Source organism: Falco rusticolus, chromosome 2 (assembly GCF_015220075.1).
Source record: "Falco rusticolus isolate bFalRus1 chromosome 2, bFalRus1.pri, whole genome shotgun sequence".
Classification (NCBI taxonomy): Eukaryota; Metazoa; Chordata; class Aves; order Falconiformes; family Falconidae; genus Falco; species Falco rusticolus.
Genome location: NC_051188.1, coordinates 37322489 through 37341774, shown reverse-complemented (window position 1 = coordinate 37341774; position 19286 = coordinate 37322489). Strand labels below are relative to the sequence as shown.

Below are 19286 nucleotides of genomic sequence, written 5' to 3'. Positions count from 1 at the left end.
AGATGTACTACTTCCAGATCGCCATAAAAACATCTCAACAAAAATAGCAGTCCATTATTGTGGATTGACTTCCCATACACTGAAATGATCTTTGGTCTTTCTGTTTTGCTGGTGATCTTCACTAAGATTTGGGCATGCTGACTGCTCATTTCAGATTGAGCAGGGTCCTTTTTGCTTCAAACTTGGCAAAAGGTTTGTTAATGAATCAGTTCTTCCTTACTTGATTATTTTTTTTCTGCTTTTCAAGTGCCTGAGTCTAAAGATAATTGTTAAGGATTCACCCTTTTAACTAAGCACTCTGTAGAGTTCACTGATGCTGCAATAATGAAAACCACACATTTTCCACAGGGGATGCCCTTCCACTTTATTCTTTTAGTTGGCTTGGCTGTAACTGTTATTTTACTTTTTGGATGGGAATACTTTCAGGTGGTCTGACAGCCAGCCTCAGCACTGTTGATCCTTTAAGGAAAGGTATACTGTGGAACTGGAACCCTTGCAAGTGTTTTTTCTCTACAAGCTTGTGGTAAGAATGAATCACATTCAGTGATCAAAATACGTCAGTGTAACCTCTGAGACATGTTCCTTTACTTGGCATCAACAAAACAGACAGTGAAAGTACACATTTACCAGATGGCACAGTCTTGCAGGTGCCTTCTGACTTATGCCGTATTTCAGAGAAAAGCCTCTCTTTGCTGTTGGATAAAGGACTGTGAGAGCTACTAGTGGATAGCTGGAGAAGTTGTCAATTCCCATTTGGACTTGCACATAGCAAGAATATTCTAGTGGACTGTTACTTGAAAAATAGAACAATTTGTTACCCACAGGCTGTGTTCTCTGACATGTGTAGTCCACTCGCTCTTTAGCTTTCTACTTCAACTTCCCTTTTTAGTTACTTGTATCGTCTGTTTTCAGGATTCCACTATAAGGACATAGACAGACTTACATGCTTATATGTTGAGTATAAAAAAAATATAGGGCATGAACATAAGCCTCTCAACATCACAACACAAATTCTTAGCATCTCTTGTGATGTATGGATTTTACCCTTTGAATATATTTGTAGACTACATGTCATAGAGGAAACCATATATTGCTAAAGGAACTCTCCATCTCCCTTCTCAATTACTGACTTAGCAAACAGGTAAACAAATAGTGCCAACAATGTGTTGTACATGAACTACGGATTTCAGAGTGTTTAAAAACAATAATAAAATAAGCCCAGTGGCATTTCTGTTGCGTTTCTGCCATGTGCTTCTGTTCCTGATTTTTTAGATTACATATTTCTGCATCCATCCTTAATATTGATGTACAGAACTATTTAATTTGTTGTAGTTCAACTAGTCTGATGAAAACTTTTGCATATTTCATACACATATGCTTGCTCACGATTGTGTAACACATCTTTGTAATCTACAGTACCTGATTATTTCAGTTTCAAGAATCTGCCTGTCTGAGAAGCCAAGAGTCAATAAATGATACATGATCTGCTGGTTCTGTAATATCTTGAGTTTGATACCGATTTGAAATGATTAATAAAATTAATATATTGTTAGTAGTTTGATTTTGAGAGAATTGGAACAAATGAGTTGTTAATTCAGGTTAAAAGCATTTTTTGTATGTCCTACTAAACTCTTCATCAAGCACCAGCAAATCCTTTTGTTTAGGAAAGGAACTTCACTAAGGAAGCACCCCCACAAGACAGATGAGCTGATAGGAAGCTCATCACAAGCAATGAGGTCAGCAAAATTAGGGGAAAGGTAGTTCTGTCAGGGGAAGATCAGGACCACCGACCAATTGACCACCAGTTCATGAATCCCTACCCCCCTACACACAACTCAAAAAGAAGTGGAAATTGACCATGTGAACTAATTAACACAGGAAGTGAGATAATTGCTTAACAAATAGGAAACTGAATACTAAGTAATGAAAGAGTTATATAACTTGTAACTAATGAATGCTGATGTCTTGGCTTGTTGAAATGTATAGTGTAAACTTTTGACAAGCAGGGAGCTAGGCATTTGTGGGTTACCACCTAACTCCCTTCTTTGTGCAAAGTAGAATAAAGGAATAGGAATACCTCAACTCAGTGTGTGAACTGGCACTGCACACAGAGTAATAAACGCACCTATGGGACAGCAGTACCATTTAAAATCAATGCAACTTGCACTTTATTTTGTTAGTTCCCATGGTTTAATGTTACTGATCATCTCTATTGCACCCTGAGTAGGGACAAAAACTAAAAATGTGGATAATTTCAATGGAGTTTTGTGGGTTTTTTCTAGTCTAGTATCACATTTTTCCTGGCTGAACAGAGAACAAAACTTAAGAATATTATTCTCAATATGCTGAGTAGTAGTAGTACATATATAAATATAGTAAGTGAATTGTTTCACGAAAAGGAGTTAATGTTGGTTCTTCCTGATGGAGCTGGAAGAATGGTTTTGTCACACTTGCCTCTGTTCTGTGCCTTAATATTCATGTGGGTATTTATTCTTCAATTAGGTGTTAAGTTGTAAGAGTACTATATTCATTTTAAGTGGATTTTAGGTATTTCCATTTCTATTTCACTGTGAAATGCCCTGTTTAAATTCAAGTCCCATTATCCTTGCTTACCAGTTCTTAAGTAAGAATTTTACCAAACTGCTAGATGCTATTTAGTGTATGATGAGTACAGAATATCTGCCTACAGTTGATACTGAGCCAACATTCAAAGTGCTTACATTTATAGTGTTTTACTTAAGGACCAAACTGGAGGCAGTTTGTGGACTAAAGCTCAGTAACAGAGTTGATTTTCAGCCTAATTTCATCTGAAAGACATCCTGTTTACATGCTTTGCTTGGTGATGAAAACCAAAGTGTGGTTAGTGGAAAGGATTGCTTATTTTACTTCAAGATTTCTTATCTGAAGTAAAATGCAAATGGTATGTTATCTTCTATGGGTTGCATGTGCAGTCATCTTCCCTGGTGGTTTTGGGGTGGTCAACAGGGTCTTCAGAGTCTTCAGATGAAGTCTTGTAGTCTTCACTGTACCAACTGATTGACCTGCACAATCTCAATTCTGGGGCCAGAAGACCATGTCCTTCAATGCTGTTGCCATTCTCTTGTCCTGTGTATCTGTTCTCAAGACTGAGTTGTCTACTATGAGATTATCTGGGTGCCCCCTGGTTACCCCCATCCCTTATCTTACAACCATCCAGAGTCTCCTTTGCTCAACTAAGTATCTAAAATACTTACAACATCCTTGGTTTTGGGACCTTAACCCTTGCAGTATGTCTAGGGTGGGAATTCAGTGACCTGAGCTGTTTGGGAAGATTGAAACTTTTGTGGAAAATATCTGACCAGTAAATCAGAGAAAAAGCCAAGTCTTTTGCATGTGATTTACAGAAGGTACTGTTTTCCTCAGTGCATTTTGCTTTACTGAATTAAATGTATAAGGTTACTGTACAGGACTATAGTGGGGTATGAATACTGGTATATATTAACATATTGCTATATTAAGTGTTTCATAGTTGAGGTTTTTCAAAACTTATTTTCCTTCAAGTTTACAGTAAGCTCTTATTGAAATCAGCTTTTAAATATTTGCACCAGAAAATGACATTTGCCTAGTTTTGGTACATCCTGAGTTATACAAAATTTGTGAACTACTTTTATTACTTTGCAGCTACTGGGTCATAAACTTGGATTAGTTTTATAGGATTTGGTATATGAGTTGACAGATGTGATATATGATGACACTTTATCTTTTATTGCTTACACATACTAGTTGTTGGGAAAGGATGGGGGCAGTTTGTATTAACCACAAGATGGGATTTCAGTTGCTTACCCAAGTGTCTCTCACTCATTCATTCATTCATTTGCTATCAGTTATAGTGGATATATTGCTTCTTCAAGCCTGTCACCAATAAATCATTTCAGATTGTATGCATTTGTACAGTGCCAAAGTGTACCATGAATTTTAAAGGAAATCTCCTATTTTCTTTTCAATCAGATGAGCAATGTGAAGAGACTACGGCCACGGCTCAGTGCTATTCTTTTTAAGCTTCAGTTTGAGGAACAGGTGAACAACATCAAACCTGACATCATGGCTGTCAGTGCTGCCTGTGAAGAGATAAAGAAGAGTAAAAGCTTTAGCAAGCTGCTGGAACTAGTATTGTTAGTGGGAAACTATATGAATGCAGGTTCTCGGAATGCACAGACCTTTGGATATAATCTCAGCTCCCTATGTAAAGTGAGTTTTGACATGTTCTTGTTGAGTATTACCTTCACTTTTCTGTTTCTTTTTATTATGCTACTTAAACACCTTGTTTTGATGTTTTTCCTGCAGTTAATTTTTTGTGAGGGGTTTTTTTCCTTCTTCATAATTCTTAGCATTTGTTGATGCTTTGAACAATACAACTAATCTGTGTACAGTCGTCTTGAGACTGGCTTGCATTTAAACTTTCAGAAGATTCCATTTTGAAAGAGTAATAAAAAAACCCGGACAAACTCATTAGGATTAAGGAAGACCATATCACTGTGATCATAGTGTAGTATTGTAGTCTTAGATGTCTGAGCATTTCTAAGACTGTCACATTTTAATCTGTTATAATACAGGTATGTTTTTTCTTTTACATCAATTTTCTCCTTAACTGATTCTCTTTTATTGTTGCTCAGTTTCATCAGTTCCCTGTTTCTTATAATTTTCCTTACATTTCCAACTTTAATAGAAGGTATATACAAGAAGACTTATACTTTTCTGAGTGTTGATTTATAATCCTTTCTAATGCTAATTGCCTTCTCATTATTAAATGTTATTTTTTTCCTGTGCCCTGTGGGAGATCACTGCAAAATCTGCAGAGTATACGTGTATGTAACAGTGCTTATGAGAAAGGGATTACTTGGAAATTTGTATGTACTCTGTCTTCTCTCAGCTGCTTTATCTTTTTACACAAGAGAAAATATGGTGTGTTAATTTCTACATTCTCTAAAACAAACACCCTTATTCTGCCATGTTTCAGAAGAATTCATATAGCATAAGTTGCATACTTTCCCTAGTCTAACGCAAACATTTAAGCATGCATCAGCCACCTAGAGAAATACAGAGTAGACTAAATTATTGAGTTAAAAATATCATTTCTTGAAAAACATATTCAGAAGGAAATTACTGAAGGTTCTCTCTCCAGCTGGGTGCATTTACTTATGCATGATTTTACAAGAATCTGTCCTAAGTCTGGTTATATTCTCTGTATTTTTAAGGCACAAGGCAACAAAAAAAGAAATATACTTATGAAAAGAGTATTAAGGTAAATATTACAGGCACTTTGCAGAAATGGATCAAAATTAAAAAAATTGTCTTGGAGCAATAATTTAAATCTAGAAGATGAAAATTTTGAAGAATACCATGAAGTACTATACATAGGAAAGGGAACTGATGTGTGCAGATAATGACAGTAAGGAGTGAATGGCTAGGCAATATTCTAGAAAATTGGCTTTAAGTCCTGGCTAACTACAGTGCTCTGGCATGAAATGCATTTGATAATCTAGGATCTCATAGTTGCTTAGATTTGCATGCTTACAGGTTATTTAGCTTTACAGGAGGTTACAGCATTCGTTTTAGTGGTCCTTCTATGTGTTATAAAGATGGTAATTATCTCCTGCTTGCCTGGTGCTGATAAGTTTTAAGTGAAGTCTTGCCTGAATTACTGCAGAAAATATATAGACTGACTGGTGAGAATACAGATGATAGCAGCATTTAACACTTCTAAAGTGAGAAAAAAGCATTTGGGTGTGTTTATTTTAGAAAAGAAAGAAGAGGAACATGAGGAGGATGTAACAGTGTCCTTCTATTATTAATTTATGATAAAGAAGGCATTTGAACATTTCTTTTCTATGTAGTTAAGGTAGGAGATTAAATAATTTGCTTTGCTGGTAACAAATGAAGTTTGCTTAAAAATTAAGAAAGCTTTCTGACTGTAAAGATAGTTAAGAACTCGATAGTGAAGAAGATTGTGGAAAGCTTTTGAAATCCAGGTATACTATTAATTTCCAAATAGTCTCCATCAGGCCAGATTAAGAGCTAAAATAAGTTATATTTTGAATGGAGTACTTAGTTAACTAGTTGGGAAGTGTGTGCATGTTTTTTTGAATCATGAAATAATTCAGATGGTAAAGGATGTCAGTAGGCTTCTAGTCCAACCTTTTGCTCAAGAGAGTTGCTGATCACTACCAGTAGTCTATAGGTGAAGTAGACAAAAACCTATAAAAGAGGTAATTTGCTCCCTATTATCAAAATGCTTAGTACAGTATAATTTTGGCATTGTATCATGTTATATATTTAGAAGTGGTGATACTGGTTTACTTCTTCCAGGATTTTATTAATTTATGCATAAACATACATCGTAGTACTCAATATGTTTCATTTACGTAAGAAATGTGCAAGTGAAAAATGAAGTTCCAATGACAAAGTTTTTGTATATGTTTGATTTGGCATCACTTCATGCTAGTTTGAAAAAAAACAGACCAGGGTGCTAGGGGGAAGATAACGCAACCTTGATGGTTCTTGAATATGAGTGTGTTATGTCCATGGCCATGGCAGGAGCATTGGACTTAAAGGTCCTTTCCGAGTCAAACCATTCTATGATTAGGAAAGAAATAACAACTATTATAGATTTGCTAGGAGACAGAGCAACTATGACCACCTTAGAGACTAAAATTTCACATCTCTGCTACTAGATATCCCAGGACAAGTGCAACGTACAGTCAACTACTTGTTCTTTTGAAAGTTGACAGTTTTTCAGAGAGAATCACTGGGATTCTGCATTTACTATCCTGTGTGTATCATGGTACTAGTCACCAGTTCCTAATTTACCTCATCCAATTGTGGCCTCATTTAGGAAGTCCGTGAGTGCCAAGCCTTCACTGGTTATGAAATTGTGTCTTACACAGACAGATCACTATGTCTGGAAACACAGAGGTAAAATTATGTATGTGTTAATTTTGGGGATTTTCCTAACTATCTGTAGTGTCTTGGTTAATGCTTAATGTCCTCTGTTCTGAGAATAATAAACTGGTTCAACTATTAAAAATATTAGTATTAAACCAGGAAAAAAACCCCACCCAAACCAATATTCCTTCAAGGCCCCAAACTAGAAAGCTGCAAATTGCAGACTGCTTGGTTGTCTTGCACAGCAGTTTTCAGCAGGGGTTCCGAGAAATTGAGAAATTTGCAGTGGCTTTTGTCCTTCAAAGATCTTGGTTTCTGCAATATTTTTGGAATATACAATTTGTCTGTTCTTGTTCATTGGTGCCCAGCTATGCATAGGGAACTATATGGACTATCCAGTTTGCAGGATACAATTCCATACCTTGCCTTCTCCCTGCATAATGTAGAATTGAACTGTAGTAGCTCTCCCTCAGAGAACATGTGTCCATATTCTCAGAAGAGAGATACGGTATGCTAATAATTATTTATTAAATACCAATACATTAAAATGATATGCATGTTTATAACACTGGTTTACTTTTAAGACTAACTTTTGTTAACTACATATATTCTAAGCAGTGTCACATAGAAAATGTGTGATGTTTCAATTATTAAGACATTCCTCACTAATATTCCCAGTACAGTAGAATTAACTTTTTTATAACACTGCATACAGTAGTGACCCTAGAATATACTTTTTGGTTTTGATATATATGTGTTTTATTTTATCTTTATTTTTAAAATTACGTCTTACATTATTATTAAGCCACTCATCTGAAGGAAAAGATAAGCATTCTGGAAGAGGATATCTCATCATATTTACTAAGATAGTATAATTTTGATCTTCGAAAATAATCACTGATTTTTTACAGTGAAGTATGAAATGCCAACCTCAGTGATAACCACCATACAGAATTCTCCATTTTAATTTACATACAGTGTGGAAAAAGCAAACAATGTACTCTAATTTGTTTTTTAAATCAGATCAATTAAATGCCCTTTAAGTGATCTCTGAGGATATTGAGGAGCACAAGAAGTGTGAAAAAGATCTCTTTATAAGAAATTTGCAACCATGGGAAAACTGGTAATATATCTACAGAAAAAAAAAAGTGTACATGTATTTAAATTGGGATTGATTTTGCTCCTGGTTCCTTATTCAGAAGTAATCCCCATATAGCTCTGTGTCTGCTTTTGAATGTTCTTTGGAAAGGGAGGCATTTTGTCCTTTCTGCCTTCTTGCTGTAGTTACTCTTATACCATTGAGCATTGCTGATCACTTTAGTTTGGTTACCATGAAAAGATACATCTTAAAGCTGAGACAAACTAACATGATTCTTCTGCTTGTGTACTATAGTGCTAGTTGTAATACCACCTTAAAGTCTCCTGGCCTGCCCCAGCCCTGCCCTTGCCCCCCCGCCCCCCCCCCCCCCCCCCCCCCAAAAAAAAAAAAACCAAAACAAAACCCAAAAAAAACCCCAACCCCAAACAGAAAACACCAATACCAAACTCTGATGTAGAACTTTGTGTGCAATTGTGGCAGCCCTTTAGTATGTGTGCATACTTTGTATCTGCGTAAGGACATGTGTACTTTTCCTGTTAAATTGTTTTATGCAAAAATAGATTTTAAGTAGTGAAGAAACACTTTCATATGTTATTCTGCATTTCTGAAAATCTCTCCAATGATTTAAAAGACTGGCTCAAACAGGGAGCTACAACCAAAAACCTGTAAGTGACTGTTTGCCAGTTGTCAGTTGTGTTTTCACACAAGTAGCTGCAAGTTTTAAAATGGCTGGGCTTAAAATAATTGTATATGGATAAAGGATGTAGAAAGAAAAGGTTATGCTTAAGAATTTTTGAAGTTTTTAAGCAATGAAGCCTATGAATTTGTTTGCCTTATTGAGAACTGATAGCAACAAGAATTTGTGAAGGTTGAGATTGTAGCTTCCACTACATAAATACTATTCGGCTAGAATTAGCTTCACCCATAAGGAAATCATAAAATGGAGTGGATATGTGCATCACTATTGTTAGTTTTTGCTGATTTAACTCTGATTTTTGTGGGATTTATGCTTTCATGAGTCTAATTGCCATTTTGAAAATATTGCTATATTGCTTAAATAATTACATTTTATAAAGAGAAATGTACCGGTTTCGAGTATGGAACTCAAATATTGCATAGAATTAAAAATATGTATTGTGATCTTTCTAGGGACTTTTAGCAAGGAAATTAAACAGCCCATTACTTATGGTTTTCCTTAAAAGAGTTGTACCAGTTCAACAGTTTGTTCTTACCTTTCTAGGGTTAGCAATTAGTAATATACATTAGTATTTTAACTTTTCTTTTTTTTCTCTCTAGCTGAAGGACACGAAGTCGGCAGATCAAAAAACGACGTTGCTCCATTTTCTTGTTGAAGTGTGTGAAGAAAGCTATCAGGATGTCCTGAATTTTGTTGATGAATTTCAGCATTTAGATAAAGCTAGTAAAGGTTTGTGTAACTATCTAAAACTTCTTATTCTGAGTGTATTCCCATGTCTTTTATATAAGGTGATGCTTTTTTTTACTAACATTATTTTAAAAATAGATATTAATAGTCTGTATCACAGATGGGTAATTTGAGCTGCTGCAAGTGATCTTGAAGGTATTTATTGTTTGGTCCCCTAATGCTTACTATAGGATTTCCTGTTACATTTCTTCTAACGTATCATCTAGAATCATTGTCCAAAATTGATATCTTTTAAAAGTTATTTTCTAGTAATAGATCTTAAACTATTTCTGGCTTTCAATCTTTTATATGGTAAGTGTAGTACAATCACTCAGTGTCTTTTAATTCAGAAATGCAGAAAGGCTGTCATACCATCACTTGATTTTTTAATCACTTTTTGTCCCCTAAACATGAGAACAGTTTTGTCTTCCCTGTGTGGATGTTTTTCATGCAACAGTAGCACTGGAAGTCTGGAAAAATAAAATCCTCTTTTTACTGCTTCGTCATGCAATACAGAATATGGTAAACCTCAGTATAAGCAGCAGTGGTTTTTTTTTCACTTAATTTCTTAGTTAAGAGTGCCTTCTCCATATTTTATCACAGTTTAAGTAATTTAAACTGACTAAGCATGGAGTTAGAAATTGATGCCACCTCAGCACTGTCCTGCTGTTGTAGGAAAAGAAGATTGGATGGGTTGTCTCAGTTAATCATTCTTTAGTTTATGTCAGTTTGCAGAATATCACTGTTTATCAGTATTACTTTGTACAGTGTCACTCATGCCTCAGTCAGCCTCCTTGCCATGAGCTACAGCTTTGCAAAACCTGCTTCTCATAGAGAACTTGAGATAGTGGTCACTCACATAGAGTTCACTTTCTGTTGTCATGGTTCTTACAATTTCCAATTTAGTTTGTGCATTATAACCATTTAGAAGTTCAAATATTTTTGAATAGCTGTCAAATGTTTCAGGCCCTTCATCTGACTGTACTGATAATAGAAGGAGTTTTTGCTGTATATAGATTTAGTATTTCATGTATTATTTTCAGTGTTAACTTTGGATTTTTTTTTTCCCGGTACTAGTACATTATTGGCTGTATTGTGGTTAAATTTTGTGTATCCGCCAGAAAAACTAAAATGTTCCTTATTAGAAACCATTATTTTTAGTGTAGGCAGTCATCCTATATGAAGCTGCTGATTGTCTTCTGGAAAGCTTCTGAGGTATAAAACACTGACCATTCAAATAGTAGCTGGTAAAATAAGTTATTCCATGCTTTCTGTTGTTTCTTAGGTATCTACTGTTGACTAGATGAATCTTTGATGTTGCTCAATATGCTGTAGGATGGAAATCAATGACAATATTTTAAAGTTTATATATGGGATTTACTTCAGTTTAATATGACATATACTTTGCATTTGTGTTTTAGTGTATGAAAAAGGCAAAGGTTTAGTATGTCTTTAACAGATTAGCATATCGGTGTGTATTTTTATATTTGTTTCCCTACCTGCAAAACCCCATTTTGTTTTGAAAGACTCCTCCTGCACTGCAATTTTGGAAAATCTAGTGGATCCCAAAGGCTGCAGCTCATGGGTCTTTTTTACAACCTTTTAGTACTTTTGCAGAAGCATATTGTTACAAAGCAGGTTGATTAAATATGCACCAAGTTTTGCAGAGTAAATTTGTAATGAAGTGGCTATTTTTGCTTGAGCTTAACAAAAAAGATCAGTTCAAAAAAAAAGCTGTGGTTGTGATCAGCCATATCCAACACAATAGACTCACTAGTCTGATGTAACTTACTGATACACTGATGAAGACTGACAAGTTGACTAAGAATGATTTGCATTGAGGCTTCTACAGTGAGCTGGGGAACACAGCAGATAGTACAAGGCACCATTATGACAGCCATGGAGAGTGACAGAGGGGAAGTCATGAAGAATCTTCTATCTTGATGATGATCTGGTCAAATGTACTTCAGAAGAAATACTGGTTGTGTTAGAACAGAGTTTGGGTATTGAGGGCTTAGAGCTTCTCCTCCATTCCAAGATACTGTACTTGGTGCTTAACAAGAATAATCCATCCTGGATTGTATTTACTGGTGGCAGTTCAGACTTTCAGTGAATTTGGAAAACCGCCGGATCCAAAGGTTACCTTTAAGGGTTACAGGCTGCTGATAGTGCACAAAGAAAAAGTCAGTCTGGATTTTTCCTGTCATCTGATAGGAAGGTTCTGTTTACATATGTGCTCCTTTGTTGGTCAAAGTTGTTGGGTGAGGAGATACATCATTCTTTTCTGCTTTTGTATCATACTAATACAATGTTCAATTTTTCTGTGAACCATATAGGTTGTATTTTGTTCCAGTATTTATTTGTTTCTAAATACTTTTTTCTGCCTGTTGTCCTAGCAAAGTTTAGGGGCTTGTAGAGGTGAAGGAATACCATTCCCTTCGTGGTTTCACTGAATCCTGTGCTCTGAAGTAGTTTTGAAAAGTAGTTCCCAAGAATAAATCAATTAAGTTTGCTAAGAATATTTTTTTCCATACCTTTGTTGCAAGCTATTTTTTTTTATTGAGCTGCTTTTTATTTCCTGTCTGCATATTCATTTCTTCAAATACAATAATTTTGCATTTTTTATTTGGTATTATATTGCAAATAAGGTATTATTTGCAAGTGCCCTTTAAATTATAAATCAAAATTAATGTCAGAAAGACATGTAAATGCCATTTGAACAATATTAACTAAGTTGAACACACTATAAAAATGGAACAAAACTAGCATTCACTGGTGGTGTTTTTATCATCATCAAGTGATTGTTGAACCTTCTAACAAGTTTCTTAAAACAAGCTACTTAAAAGATGCTATTTTTAGAATTCTTCCTTGACATAGTTGTCCGTGTATCAGTCAGGCCAGTTGTAGCATACCTTGTATCTTTTTTTATTTTGTACTTGCTCAGTCTTAAAACTTCTCTTTCAAGTTATTTCTGATTGAAAATGGTGAACATCAGAGCATTACAATGTTTAGGAACTCATTTTTTTTAAATCCATTTTAGAAGAAAAATTCTTGCCTCTTTCATTTCATTAAATATTGTCCAGTAATTGTCATATGGTAAGCTGTTAACATAGCTTGCAAGGCATTAAGAGCAGTGACACGGTCTGTTAGTTTTGACGCTAACATGTATTTATTTTATAGTATTTTATAAATGATAAAACATTCACAATATGTAAATTAATTAATTGTATTAGAAATAATAATTATTTTTTAAAATATAACTTTGACAGGCAAGCAGCAAGGGACGTGACCTATGCAATTGCAGTTTATTTCAGGTTATTTAATTTAGTTTTTTTCTGTTATATTAAACTTCTAGTTTCTACTTTTGTAGTACTAGAAGTAAGCTTAATTCACTGTTACAGTACATGAATTAAAGATACCTTTTTGTTTTGAAGTATAACAAATCCTGTTTTTTCAGTACTCTTAGATCAGCAGGAGGAACTCTCATTGCAGCTAATGAGCATACTGATATGACAGTTCCTCAAGATTCGTGTAATTAAAGCTGTCTCTTCTCTTAAATGTAATTACTTTCCTACTTTATCTATTAGTATTCCAGACAAGAAATATTTGGGTAATTTAATACACTTTACTAATTTTTTATTTTATGGTATTCTAAAGATTTATATTGCATTTATCCAGGCCTCTTTTATTTGGTTGACTAATTTACACAGACCTTACAGGTAATGGTATATAGTCTTTCATTCTGCAATAACAATATAAACCTGCATGTTTTCTTTTCTCTAAAAGTCATTAACTCGTCACTTTGCAGGCAACTTGTCCTTTTTCTCATTTTTGAAACTTTTTTCAGATTTTTTCATAGATAAATAACTTCAGGCTTTTTTTTTAAGCTAGGAACCAAATTGTAAATATGAAGTTTAATCTATATTCATTAAAAAGTAGAACACCTCCACCTGCAATATTTGAAAAACATTAGAACAGCATGAAAAAACAGTAATAATATATATATACACACTATAAGCAAACTATATGTCATAAGGAAAGGATATTTTTTTCCCATTACAGAATTTCTAAAAGTTTATGGCCATTTTCTCAATAATATTAAATAACATGCTTTCTGCTATGAATTGCTTGCACTTTTATTTTGTCTTAGGTTGCAAATTCACAGTATGTGTTTTCATGTATTCAGGATTGTTGTGTTTGTTTGGGTGGGGATTTTTGTGCTTTCAGAAAACATTACAAGCTTCACGATTTACTCCGTACTGTTTTATATTCAGTCAGTACCAAAATCAATAGATTGTTCCAGTATCTTGCTGATCATGCAGGTTTCTAAGTTCTTATAGCAGACTCTTAGTGTGGAATGGTAGACCATTCAGAGATTTACTTTGAAATATGTTTGTAACTCACATAGTAAAAATTTATCTTAATTGTTTTGGGTTTTTTAAAGTCCTTTTGTTTTTTAAAGACAAAGTTAATTTTCCAATTTTTTTATATTATGTATGGGATGTTTCTCTGCCTTAAATGATAGTTTTCAAGAATGATGGCTATGAAGAATAACCAGGAGACATGCTACCAACCAGAAGTCTGGTTTTAGAGGTTCATTTTTTTTTATACTGTGTCTGCTACCTGAATTTTATTTTTTATTGGCTTTTCAGAAAGTGTAAAAAGAGTTCTTTGGAGTATTGAAAAAGGAACAGTATCCTTCATTCTCAGATGTTAATTAAATTAATTCAGCTATTAGGTATGTAGCTTCACTTACGATATACAATTTGTCTGTGATTTTGTTAGTTTTTTTATATGTAGATTTATGAGATACAACTGAAAGTAGCTATTCAGAGACTTCCATAAATGGCAGAGAATGTGACAAGTGGGTTATGTTCCAACTTTCTGGTACGCACAGGGCTGTAACTCAAAATCTAGTGGTAACAGTCACAAAATTTCAGGAATCAACATTATAGTGAAAACACAGGATTTATCCTCTGAGTGAAAATCACTTTATTATTTGCACCAATGAGAACTTCTGCTTTCTTTATCTGTGATCCTGTTGGTTGCATATGGAGACTGGACCAAAGGGGAGATATCACATGTACCTTATGCTTTAGGTTATATGGAAAGAAGCTAATGTATACTTTACAAGAGCTATTGAATACTCTTGTAAATTAGTCTAGAGGCAGCTAAACTAAACATTCATTATATTAAGTGGAAAAAAAAAATCTTGAAAGAAATGTAGACTTAATTTCAGGAATTTTATCATAGTAAAGAATTGATTTTATGCCCCATGGAAAACAGCTGTTGAAGTTGGACAAAAGAGAACTAGTGAAATAAATGTTTAAACAGGAATGCAATACTTAATTTTGTAAAGGAACTTGCTCATTTGGGGAACAGTTGTAGCTATTGTGATTTCTAAAGATTTACTGTTACTTCAGTAAAGATTTACTGTTACTAGAAGTAAAAATGTCCTAGTGAAATGAGGTGATGAGGCAAAATTAAGAGCTGTTGTTAGTGGAGGGCTAAAATACCACAATCAGGAAGAGAACTAAAGCATAGGTGTGGGAGTAATAAAGAAGAGAAAAATATCTCACTTAATTACCACAAGTACAAATTAGTTTAGATATTAGATCAACTAACTATGCCTAACTATCAAAAAGAGTAAGATTACAGACTTGCCTTCTTGAGACTTGTTTTCCTTGGTGGAAAAAAGCAACTCTATGATTTAAGGCGGAGTTAGATTGCTTATAATGATGATTATATAAATGTGCTGCTGAAAATAGCAAATACTAAATTTTATGGCTTAAAGAGATTAACAGTAATGGGAATTGAAGTTTTGGGTTGATTTGGCATTCAAACAAGACTCCTATTAACTGTAAAGTAATGGTATTAACCTTAAAATAAATACTGAAGTGTAATGAAGTAATGACAGACAAAGAATTCCATATGCAAAAAGGGTTTTGAGATACCATTGTTTAAAAATAATTTTTTAAAAAAGTATTAAAAGCCATCTTTTTTTCTTGCTTTTTGTTGTCAAGACTGAGAAAACATGTAATGTTTTCAGCAATTAATTTTACAGTCTTATAGAGCACTAAGCAATAGAGGAAGTTATAAATATTTGTCCAATAATGCAGTAGTTGAGAAGACTATTTCAAGCTCTAAATTGTGTGAAAGAGATTCTTATACAAGACTGAAAAAACATGTTGTTTTGTGGCTACTGTTTTTTTAATTTATTTGAAGAGAACTTGTTTTTTAGTCTTTAAAATCTTAGGCTAAAAGTATATATCTATTTACCAGAAATGTACCATTTAAGACATAAAAATGTGCTACTCCAGCATTTAGGATGCCACATCAGAGCATTAAATATTTGCAAAGGGAAATTTGTGAGATAATCTTGGTGGTGTGGTTTAAGTATACTTTTAAATAAGTCTACAGTTTTGTGTTTATTGATCTTTTCTGCACCTCTGTCTATACCTGTAATGGATCAAAAACTTTTGCGCTATTGGGACACAGGTTCAATATCAGCACACTGCAAACTTGGCACTTTCCCATCTAAACAATTTTATAATAATTTGATCTTATTAAAAATAAGTAATTAAACACACCTTGTGCTTTTTTGTTTGAGTGCATTTCACTGCACTAAAAATTTAGATTTTCAGAGCTGATGGAACATATGCAATACTATTAGGTAATTCTTGCAAATCTCATTTCTTCTAACATTTGTAGCTTTAAGTTGTGCACAGTACTGTTATCTGGAAAGTATTTTTAAGATAAGATTTGCAATGAACTACTAAAATGTAAGTGAAACATTCTCTTTCTTTAGGGCATAGAAATATATGCATCTCTTACAAGTATAAGTTAACAAATCAAATATTAAACAAGAGTTTGAGTATTTGCACATTTTTGCCAAAATAACACTTTAATTTCTGATATGATATTGAAGTATGTCAGTAGTCCATGAGAAGTTTGCTTTCTGTATCATGCAGTGATTCTACAGTTAAGTATCATGGCCAATCCCTGGTGCAGTCCTTGAGCCCCCAGTTATTTAAAAATGTGGACAGTTTGATCTGTAGACCCATCAGGATTCAGATAAAGCTGTTTGATATTACTAATTTCATATATATTCAACTGGATATAAATATCTGCGTGTTACTGAGAGATTTCATTGTTGTATAGTGTTTTAAGTGATAGTGAGATTAAGACACAAAATAATACTGCTACTCTGTAGGGTAAAACTGTAGATATCTTCTAAAAGACAAAGGAAAAATATCAAATGGATTATGCAGAAATCAGTTGCAAGAACCTTAAAATGGTGGAAAGGGCAATGAAATAGAAAAGCTGAATACATTGTGAGGGTATAAACCCTTGAAGGTGAGAAAGCTTAATTTTAATGAGTAGGGAAGCGCTGCAAGCACATATACATGTATGTCTAGGCTTGAGTATCTTGCTGCCTATATATCTGTCTTGAGGAGTTAGAGATTGGAGTTGTTATCCCAAATCTGGGTTCTTTACGTGGTGTACAAGAGCAGATTCACAGAGTGTCTTGTTTTTTTCATGTCTACAGAGACATGGGTGCTAGGTGGTAAATCCACGAAGCTAGCACACCTTTTAACCCATAGTAAAATATTTTATAGACTTTGAACAATTGTTTATGTTTAATCAAACTTAATTCTCATTGGTTCTTACTAGCCTTGTATCCATTTAAAGGTAGAGCTTTTTTTTTTTTTTTTTTTTTTCCCCACTGGCCACATTCTGCGGGGAGGGGGCTTTGTTAGTAGGGATCTTTCTTTGCTCCAGGGTGGATCTTTTAGTATGCTAATTAGGATAGTTCACACACAGTTTTCAAATAATTTCCTGTTTAGTCTGGTTAACCATTTGGTCCTCCTTGAGTTTATCTTGTTACCTCTTAGCTTGACATATTTGTGGTTTCTATTCCTTCTCCCATAGACCATGTTTTGTTAACTATAAGGATTAACATCCTCTGTTTTTGAAATTATTTCTTGTTTTTCACTATAGATATTTACATATTTATTTTTTCTAGGGTTTTTTATTTTTTTAAAAAATAAATTATTCTTGTATCACAGTGAGGGATTGTTTAGAAGACTGATAAATCTGGCTGGTTTTAACTTTTATTTTAAATTTTACTAGACTGAAGCTCGTTAATGTTTCATGCTAATGGTTCATTCTTAATCATTATTAATCACTATCACTGTGTATTCAAAGCAGTTAGTTACTAAAAATAACTTAATTATTCCCCATCCCTGGAAGTGTGGAAAGCCAGGCTAGCTGTGGCTTTGAGCAACCTGAACTAGTGGAAGGTGTCCCTGTCCATGGCAGGAGGATTGGAACTAGATGATCTTTAAGGTCCTTTCCAACCCAAACCATTCTGTGATTGTATGAACAGTCATATCCTAAATTAGTTGTTAAGATACAATATGCTGCAGTCCAGTACTTTATTGTCTGCGTCCCCTAGGGTTGAGGTGATGAGGCTCAAGAGCTCTTCAGTGAGGGAAGCCACAAGTGATGTGAGGGTCTTCTTTCTCTTCCCTCCTCCAAACTTATTTTCTTCTTTTATAAGATGGTTCTGTCTCTTGGCAGCTCTCTGTCCACCACTGCAATGTATCACTGTGTACATGCAGCACTGAGGGATATGACTTCTTTTTGCTGGGGCAGGTGTCATAACCTCTTGCTTGGCCATTCTTTCCCCTTGCCTTAGCAGCTGCTTTCTTCCAATAGCAATCCAGTGATGAATAATTGACCATCAGTGAATTGTTCGTTAGGGGGTTTCTGTTTTCAACTTTTTCCCATATTTTCAAGTTCTGAGCTTAGACTATATAGTGTAAAAAGAGATATGTGCTCTCAGGATGCATTTCACCTAGGAGGTTCTCAAAAGAAGTTTATAACAAGTCTAGCAGGCCAGGGCTCTTGTGTAGTAGTGTAGGGCACTGTTAGTATAAGGTCCTAGGCCTATTCCTACTGATGGCGGTAGTATTACTAGCAAACTGGGTATAAAAACACTTATACATTTACCAATTACATGACATTAGTGTGCTCATATTTGAATTCAAAGTAGGAGAAAATTAATTAAATCCTTCTTAGAGAGCTGCTTCTTTCATGTGTGCAACTAGAGCCTGCTTTGACTAGAGGAGGGGAAGTCTGGGAGCTCAAGAGGCAACGGCATTGTCAGAGTTTTGGGGAAAAAGGATTTCAGCAAGAGTATTATATATGCTTGTTACACACACACACACACAAATAAGGGGAAAAAAGGCAAAAATGCCGAAAATGGCTGTAGAAGACAAGAAAAAATGTCATCTTGGGAGAAATAAAGCATAAAGATTGTATTTTCAGTCATCTGTGACACTATGTATATGCAACTAGATCTTATTCCACTGTTAATGGATATTTCGGGCTTTGCTGGTGTTTACAGAAACCTCCTAATACTTTGCCTCTGGAATATTTCTTTGTTAGTGCTCTAAAACCACCTGACAATACAGGGATTTTTTTGGTTGCTTTTGGGGTTGGTGTTTTTTAGGCTGTATTTAGTCATTTAACATCAATTTTAAATGCTTCATTAATAATATGTTGGCAATTAGAGATTTATTTTGTAAAGTTTGTCTATCAGTTCAGTATTAAATTCAAATGGCAAAAGAAATAGTATATTTTCAGATATTTTCAGATATTATTACTATCTGAATAATATTATATTGTCATATAATATTATTGATGAAATTGATGAAAATATTGATGATATTGATGAAAAAACAATATTATATTGTTTTTTGCATCAGCAGCTTGTCATTGTTACACTCTTCCCTAAGAATACAGGGGAAGGAACAGCCCAAGGGAAGTGAAATATTT

The 19286-nt window shown here is 34.3% G+C and overlaps 1 protein-coding gene across 4 annotated transcripts in view; it reads left to right on the top strand.

The window, feature by feature from the left end:
* The window catches only part of DIAPH3 (diaphanous related formin 3), a 245621-nt gene that overhangs the window by 131732 nt on the left and 94603 nt on the right, over nt 1-19286 (top strand). For all 4 annotated transcript variants that reach the window (XM_037376822.1, XM_037376821.1, XM_037376820.1 and 1 more), the window contains 2 exons: nt 3988-4227; nt 9317-9446. In XM_037376822.1, the coding sequence (XP_037232719.1) occupies nt 3988-4227; nt 9317-9446 (370 nt within the window). The remainder of the gene's footprint in view (nt 1-3987; nt 4228-9316; nt 9447-19286) is intronic.